At 34.9% G+C, this 9,129-nt stretch overlaps 1 protein-coding gene and 1 long non-coding RNA gene across 2 annotated transcripts in view; one reads left to right on the top strand and one right to left on the bottom strand.

The window, feature by feature from the left end:
• Positions 1 to 7,327, bottom strand: part of LOC139983701 (uncharacterized) — a 125,362-nt gene extending 118,035 nt beyond the window's left edge. Inside the window, exons 1-5 of the mRNA XM_071997440.1 lie at positions 7,204 to 7,327; positions 6,471 to 6,577; positions 3,524 to 3,847; positions 1,980 to 2,246; positions 749 to 883 (exon numbers count right to left, since the gene is read on the bottom strand). Of these exons, the coding sequence (XP_071853541.1) occupies positions 749 to 883; positions 1,980 to 2,246; positions 3,524 to 3,847; positions 6,471 to 6,546 (802 nt within the window). The 5' untranslated portion in view covers positions 6,547 to 6,577; positions 7,204 to 7,327. The remainder of the gene's footprint in view (positions 1 to 748; positions 884 to 1,979; positions 2,247 to 3,523; positions 3,848 to 6,470; positions 6,578 to 7,203) is intronic.
• LOC139983706 (uncharacterized) overlaps positions 1 to 9,129 on the top strand; it is a 50,058-nt gene that overhangs the window by 31,118 nt on the left and 9,811 nt on the right. The window contains exon 3 of the long non-coding RNA XR_011798806.1: positions 3,652 to 3,773. This is a non-coding gene — a long non-coding RNA (uncharacterized lncRNA). The remainder of the gene's footprint in view (positions 1 to 3,651; positions 3,774 to 9,129) is intronic.

The following is a 9,129-nucleotide window of genomic DNA, read 5'->3' as shown; positions in this document are numbered from 1 at the left end:
TCACTTAATTCATTGGTTAGCACTTAAATAGGAGGCTGCGTGTTCGCCAAGGTCAATACACCAAGTACCATATTCGAAGATTTAAAGTTGGTCCATTGCAGGGGTTTATTATTACAAGTATTAACAGTGTGTACTGTATTTAAAAGTACCATGTAATGAGTCTATTAATCTCAGAGTTATCAGCATGATTAAAAACTGTTGAAAGATATCAACTATGGTTGAACACACTTTTTCATACACTTTATCGGTAAGCTCTTTTAATAGGCCTGATCAATAAAGTTGGTATCCATTACTTATTATAATTTCACTGAGATTCAGCGCAAACTAACTTTGATGATTTAGGTGAATGAATTAATGCTGTTCTTTTTCTGAATCTAATCTCAAAATTATCAACTTCAAGTCTTCAAATAATGTCATAAGCATCAATCTTGTTTGATCATTAAAATGCCCTGGAAGTATATTGAATTTATTTTACAATTGTTTTTAAGTTTATTGCTTTATGACAGTATGTAATGGGTGCATCATATACAAACACAAGATAAATAACAAATTTCATGTTGTTACTCACAAGGCTATAACTTTATAGGAAATTTTAAAGGGAGCTTCTCAAGTCTCACAAGTAATTTTTCCAAGGGCATACACTTGAATTTTTAAATTTCTCAACAGACTGGTGTCCATTTAAACATATGTACATTAATATAAATGAATATATATATCCCAACATAGTAAACATGGAGAAAATTGTTACCTTCTTCACAATTTGTTCCTTTGAACCCAGGAGCACAAATGCATTTTCCACTGTTCTCATCACAAATGCCTCCGTTATAGCAGTTATCACATATACCATCACAAGCATCCGGACCCCATCGATTAGCTGGACAAGCTAGTGTTAGAAAGAGATCATACACAGGTGCGCATTGTGAGTGTAAAGTGTGACCGAAAAAAAATATTAACGAAATATGCTGCCAAAGTAAAATCTATTTGACTTATACTAGTATTTTCTGCACACTGAAATATCTAGATACATAGGACAGAGCTGTAGATATCTTCTATCATCAAATCAAGCTTCGTGTTAATATAATTCTGATATTGGTACGGTGATTGTAATAGTACAATTACAAAGACAATTAAAACATGAAAATATTGAACTGTACTAATTTTGAATGAATGAATATACCACCCATGGTGCCTAACATAGCTACGCTTATTGAAATAACCTGGATAATTAGATTATAGTTTGCACTGGGAAACCCTATTTCATGATCTATTTTTTAAAGTGCCTCGCCGATCTATTTTTTTTATATTAAAAGCTGTGCCGTAGTGACAACAGTGAGTAAACATACTAAATAGTCTTTCAAAGATTTCATTTTTGGTCGCACTTTCACACCTGATAATATAATTTTTACGTTTGTGAATTTTTTATTCACGCTTGATATCCTTGGAGTAGCGATACTTATTTCGTACAAGAAGAACAACCGCTTCAAAATGGAAATACTATAGAAACATCTATGGCAGTATTGTGGGGAAAGAATATAAAAAAAATATATTAAAAAAATAAACATAAACACTAGCAGTGATTTCAACTGCAATGTTCACATGTCACATTTTTTACATATTGTAAAAATTTACCTTTAGTCAAGGATAATTTTCACCTTCTTTTAAATATTATCAATATTCACTCACAAGGATATATCGTAACTATTTCAAATTAGTGAATAACAATTTAGATCAACTTCGGTCAGCATAACATGTATACATTCTCTGTTGCTGTATGTTAATTTAAAATTGATTTACACCAGTGATCAGTTAATATTGTATCATTGTTCAATAGAGGGTATTAACTGATTTACATAACATTGATATTCGTTAAGGTGTCATAAGCCACAACAAAATTCGTGTCCAGCACAATAACCGTTTTGAAATTTAACCGATCAAATCTCAGCAGAACAGTTCATCAATGTACTGGAAAAGTTACAAACCTCTTACTATCAACAGTTTTAGACCTTGTTTTGCTCCACTCCTCTCATTGTGGATATGACACTCATAGACACCAGCATCATCTACCTCAACTTGTCCACTGATACTCCAAGTATCCTGTCCACTAATAGCATTGTTCCTTACATTATCCTTCAACCATCTGAAATCTGCAACATTCTTTGATCCGGTGCTCTTCATACCAATGCTTACACCTGTATCGCCAGCATTAACCGTTACTGAGATCAACTCATCACTGGGTACAATATCAGCTGAAATCAAGGATGTTGTAACAAACCATGAGTTATATTGGCTTGGTGAAAAATCTATATTGTATTAAATACTCTATTGAACTTAACAAACTCTTAACGAGGATATTTGTTACAATAAGTTTAATTGTCAGCAGTTAATATCTCCATGCCAACATTAATGCCTCAAACATCTTAATTCTACATAACAATATCCAATAAAACTTCACAACAACTGTTAATATTATGATACAAAATGAGCTAAGTTTATATGTTTGGATTCCCCTGGATATTAACACGCTGACTCCACAAAGGGATCTAATGTACGGAATCACATTAAAGGGTCTAAGAAAATGCTGATGTTATAGTGTTTCAAATTTTGCGCATAGGCAGCCAATACTCATAGCTATTACAGTAACTACTGTTCATGTTCCACAGCCGTGCATCGTAACTACTGCGCTATGTTTGTAATACGGTAACATGTGTTACAGGTGGCACAGTAATTACTGCAAGTTTTTTCTTACTGCAAATATAAAAATCTAAAATCAAATTTTTAAATTTTAAAGTTTAAAAAAAATATATTATTATTTTTTTAATTACTGCAAATTTTCAGTTTTCGGTCTCGTAGTTCAACGTGTAACAGCTTTGCAGTTATTACTGTGCCAAATGTAACAAATATTACCGTGTTGCGAACACAGCGCAGTATTTACCGATGCACGGTTGTGGAACATGAACACTAGTTACTGTACTAGCTATGAGTATCGGGTGGCATAGGAGTTTATAAGTCATTTGGTATTTCAAGCAAATATTGTCTGTCTCCGTACATATTAAAGTTGACATTCGCAGTTACATTACTGCATTGTAATTAAAGACACATGGTATGTACAGTACCACAATCGCCCAGACTTTCATTAACAGTACTAGTGACTAACCTTAATAACAGTATGATAGAAACAATATTTGTTTTATGTTATTGCTTCAAGCACTTTTTCCTCACAGCTTGAACAGTGCTCGCCAATACAATTTTCTTGTCAGGAAATACATTTTTAAATATGCATGTGCGGTATATGCACTTTAACAATGAGACTCGTAAAGTCATTAGCTCACATTATGTAACCTATTCTAAACACGTTGCAGTTATATGTCTACATATAATTATCATACCACCTGTGATAACGTAGTATTATTATATAATGTATGCCAGGCCTATAACTACAGCTGGGAGTAACTCACCACCTGTGATAACGTATTATTATATAATGTATGACAGGCCTATAACTACAGCTGTGAGTACAACTCACCATCTGATCTCATAAATATCCCTGATATCGATGTACTGATCTTTCCATCTAACGCAGCTTCACATCCAAACACTCCAAAGGCATCATTATTTCCATTATTATTCAATGTTACCTTCCATCTTTTATAGGAAGCACCAACAATCCAGACTGGAGCTGGTGGATCTACATTTTCATCATCATCATTCCTTGTCCAAACAGTCCTGAAAGACTCTACATGGGCAGTCGCTGCAATATTATCGAATTCGCTAAGGTAACAATTATATTGTGGGCCACTATGTTCAGACTCAAAGGGCTTTACACCAAGGAAAGTCATCTGTACTGGTTCTATTGAGAGATAACATGTAACTGTAATAATGTATAGATAGATAGATGTATATATATATATATATATATATATATATATATATTTATATATATATATAGATGTATATAGATGTATATAGATGTATATATATATATATATATAAAGATATATATATATATAGATATGTAGATATATATTGTACCAACTTCATTTAGTTAGGAATAGAAGGGAAGCAATGGTATTAAATGATGACTTTAGGTACTAAATTAATTTAGATATTTTGTAGACCATTAAAAACACTGATGTCAATCTATGTTGTATTTCTGTATGTAGATATATATTCATACAGAAATACAAAATAGATTGACATCAGTGTTTTTAATGGTCTACAAAATATCTAAATTAATTTAGTACCTAAAGTCATCATTAAATACCATTTCTTTCCTTCTATTCCTAAATAAATGAAGTTGGTACAATTCTTCAGTTTCAGCAAAGTGCATAGAAAAGGCAAAACAGATTGAATAAATTTCGAAATTGTTTTTCTTTCTTTCCAAAAGGGAAGATAGAAAGAATACGTAGCACTGTTGTTACCAGTTAATACAATGCTGCACATTGTTTCAGAAGCTTGACGTACACAGAAGTCTCAAAGCTTTATTTGTTTACAAAAGAATTGTTTCAAATTACCAATATGACTGTAACCTTTGATTTAGACAGGCATAAGGAAGCTAGCAATCTGTTGTAGTCTCTATAAAGCATAAACTTGCTTCCTCTTAAAGTTGAGACAAGACCCGTTATTCAAATTTAATAGTGCATACACTGCATTGCTAAAGGTTAAGGAAATAAGTATACACCAATTATCAAAGTTCTTCCACTTAGCGTACATAGGACAGAACTTGTTAAATGTATACAATAAAATAAAACCCATTAGGATAAGATGTATAGATTGTTCAAAGTCCAGAAATAAATATCAAGATGTACACTGTACAGTGCAAGATAGTTGAATGGTGAAGGTCTCATGCAAATGTACAGTAGAAACAGAACACTGAGCTATCTGTCCCATGAAGATATACAAACTGTGAAACAGGATGTTGAATTTCCCCGTTATTGAAAAATGTACAGCTCACCGTTATTATATGATCTCAGGGTTTGAATTTCTGTAAAACATAGCACCACAAAGTTACTGATGAAAGTTATACTTTTTCTTTCTAGTATAAATTACATTCATGAGTTCCTAGCTACCAGAGAAGAAGGGAAAAAAGGGTAATCGAAGAAAAACATTTCAAATAAAAAAAAAAGCACTGAAGAGAAGGTTCTAGCCCTGAGTTTTCTTTAAGAATAAGAGGTGAATTTAGTTGTAAATTAAATTGCTCACATACTGTAATATGATTTGTACATGAACAAAACATGTGCAACACACGAACTCGCAAACATAGCTGATTGAAAAGTCATGAAAGGCTTTACTTGGGCAGTCGCTGCAATATTATCGAGTTCGCTAAGGTGAAACTGATAGTGTATGTTACTATTTTCAAACTCAAAATGCTTTACACCAAGGAAAGTCATCTTTAATGGTTCTATTGAGAGATAACATGTAAACTGTCATTGAAAGGAAATAATACATTAAGCTTCCTGAAAAACAAAACATATCTAGGCTCTTGATATTATAGTATATCATTCTCTCTAAGATATTAACAATTTTTGGGTATCATTTCATCAGGCAATCAAATTTCCTAGGGTATTTCTTCTTACCTGTGTTGGAAATTATTGAGAGAAAAAAACCGAGAATATTTCAGGGACAAAACCATTGATCAAATTTATTCACTCAGCATATAGGAAAACCGTTATATGCCATTTTTGTTTATCCATGTTAAGGAATACTGTACACCACATCATTTTAATGTATTCGAAAAAAAGATGATACACTCTTAAAACATTAACAACTGTGGTTGTTGATGATGGTAGTTTTGTTTCTTGATTAGAGCGCATTTGTGAGATTATAGCTGCTATAGACAAACAGATTGGGGGACATGTACAGACCGCTTCAATTCAAATTGGAACTGAATAGAAGAGGATGTATGGCTCTGAGATTTCTTTGCGGAAGAGGGGTGAAATGAATTGTAAACAATTAACTCACATTATTTGGCCAGCATTATTAGATAAACAAGTACTCATTGCACATATATTACATCGTTTATTTTAGTTACTCTGATTAAATTATTTCTTGTGTAAAAGTAAGTTGGCTTGACGTTTCGATCCTAGCAGGATCTTTTTCAGAGGCTAAATGACAAGTAACAGTAACAGAAGGGACAAAAACACGCCCAGAATAAAGACAGGTTAATGAGCACAGTGAACACAATGAGATACATGTAAGGGGATTATAAGTAGACAAGGGATGGAGAGAAGAAAGCAACAGGGGAAGAGGAGAGGTAGGAGGGAGATCAACAGTGGAGGGACAAAGGGAGGATTAAAGGAACGGGGAAGAGAATAAACTGGAGAAGGACAAACACAGAAAGGTGTGGAGAAAAAAGGGGTGGAAGAGAGCTGTGAGAAGAGGAGTGATGGGGGGGGTGAAGGGAACAAGGGGAGAATGAGGGGGGTCATAAATTATTTCTTAATGGAAGGTAAAAAGAGATGGTGCTATATTACCATTTTGCCCATCAATTAGGAGACAATGGAACTGAAGCAAGGTTGTCACAACAATAAAATATACTTTGCAAGTCATCTTTCCTTCGGCCTATAGATATTTGTGCACACTGAAAGAAAGAAAAACAGGTAAAAATAATAAAATCTTACATATAACTAGATTGTGCTTAGTTTAATATAAGCTTACAGTAAGCAGCCAGTCATAAATTGTATCAATTGCTTGACATTTTACTGTCATCGTTCTTAAAGTGATATTTTGTTGGCTGACAATCGATGGAAAAGTGTGTGGCCAAAGAGATGCTTTAACATAGTTGTAATTTAGTGCTTCATCTTTCTGCGGATATTCTGGCCGAACATGAATTAAAATGATCGTTTTAAGCATACTGATCCTCTTTGTGTTACATCCTCCGACTGTAGGGAAAGTTACAGTATATTATAAACTTACATACAACCGTAAACATGAGGGTCTTGCTAAGCTAGCTTTTGATCAAGAGCAAAAGAGCAAAATCTGAGAGATCGTCAGTCTGAGATTATCCGTTAAAATGAACATTTGTCATCATACCCCTGTTGTAACCCACGATAGGCATTTTCAAGTGGATATTGTGCCTTAGGCTAAGTGAAACACCACAATTCTATAATGAACCTTTTATAAGCTTTTGGGATGATTTCATGTTTGTCTCTGGCGATGACTAAGATGATAGCCCGATGTCTCATGAAAATAATATGAAAAACGTACCGTTACGAACAACCTTAGTCACTGTAAACAATTCTTCAGGAGACCACACGGTACAATAGTGTATTTGTCTGCAACTGGTATTCTGCTCTCCCCTTTGTCATCTATGTAAAGTGTCACTCAATTAAGTGCTATTTGTAGAGTTATATCGAATTACCTCATATCGACAGTGTACGGAAGCGTTGAAGGGACATGACTTTGACGATTGTGCACGTCACTGCTATCCCATTCTGTACCACATTTTTAAGCTTTGAACGGCGTCAACAAGTTACATTTGTCACAACAAATCAAATAATTTGGAAAATCTAAAGATTGCTTTTACCGCTAGTGTTGTGTTCTTGACTACTTTTTAACGGCAAAGCTGGCTTTGAAATATCTTTTAACCAGAATGCAAAACTGTATTTAGGTTTAATGGATGACCTCATCGCAACTTGGTATTATTAGCTAGTAAGATATCATGAAAAAGTTTGGTTTCTATGAGTTCTGCTTGTCCGCTTGCTGTCATTGGAGTGACTGTGTGAGCATTCCAGTTAACTGTAGCCTTCCAAACACGTATCGAGCTGCAGCTACTGCAGCTTTCAACTGAGACGATGTGTAGAATCTGCGCTATAATAGCACGACATGACATCCCCTTCAACCCACAAAAATAAAACTGGTAGCAGGCCCTCGTCTGTTGATCTAATTTATAGTCTACTATGCCTCAGAAGAACCTGCACCATTTCACCCTATTTTATTTAATTTAGCTCGGGGGGAGGGGGGTAGCACCCCATACACTTGCTCGAACGCAGCTGTTTAATCTGGTGTGATTAAAATATTCTACATATTTAAACAGTTCTCATTTAAACGGATCATAAGAGTGATTCAAATCAGTTGGATAAGGTACCCCAGCTTTGCTTCTCCTGTTCAGGGTGACATCATGTAAAATCTGTCCCGTCGCTACACTGGTCAAGAAACACCGTATATAGACTTGACTTTGCTCAAGAATAATTACTCATTAAGCCTACAACGCTGCACGTTACTCAATATTTAATTTCTTTTTTGTGCTTGGAGGTTATAAGTGCTTTCTCCCTTTATCAGTAGACCGTACACATTTGTAGGTTCAGCGTCAGAACGAGGAAGTACACTTCGGTAGTGCTGACAATAAATTGACTGCTAACGGTGGCTCTAAAGGCAAGAAGGCAGGTGCGTGAGGGAAATATGATGTTACCTTTTTGTACCTTCCCTCCCAAAGTTGGCTGCAGAGAAACAAAACTGACACACTATCACACACGTCTTTATTTCCCATGTTTGGGTCATATTACGTTAACAAAATGCTACAATTTGCAGGTTGGGGTAGGGGGTTCATCCTCAATGTAGGTGAATTCCTCAGTGATATTATTGCCATAGAAATGTGCTCTCCCTCTGTCACATGAACATTTGTGATTCTTGAAAATGGAGAGTGAAAATGATTATTGACAGTTTTAAATTTGGTTTGCTGATGAAGATTTGGTGCGTGAGAGGACAGCCAGGAAGAAGGGGAGAGGATTCATAAATAGAATGAACGCGTGCCATAGGCCTCTAAATTTGCTCAAAATGTGCATTTTCCCCGACTGATTAAAGAATCCATACACTGGAACGTTTCTCCACGACAATGGTAGAGGTGTTGGTATAAGACAGCATCCACGCCACCTTCTCTCGACCTCTTCTCAACGCCACCGTACTGCATTGCACAAGTCTCATTTGACAACCAAGTGTTGACTTGTTTTCGACGGTGGACCAGTCCTCCTGAGAGGAAACTCCTTGACCAGGTTAATTGCAGTTAATATATAACAGGTCACCTTGATAAAATGCATTACGACGTTGTTTACTTTAAAAAAAAAATAATAAAACGTTTGCAAATACAGAACAGTTGAAGCAATTAGTGTTACACAGGGGATTTCCCTATTAAAC

This window comes from Apostichopus japonicus, chromosome 16 (assembly GCF_037975245.1).
Source record: "Apostichopus japonicus isolate 1M-3 chromosome 16, ASM3797524v1, whole genome shotgun sequence".
In the NCBI taxonomy this organism is placed as follows: domain Eukaryota; kingdom Metazoa; phylum Echinodermata; class Holothuroidea; order Aspidochirotida; family Stichopodidae; genus Apostichopus; species Apostichopus japonicus.
The sequence above is the reverse complement of the archived record's forward strand: the minus strand, read 5'-3'. Positions and strand labels throughout refer to the sequence as shown.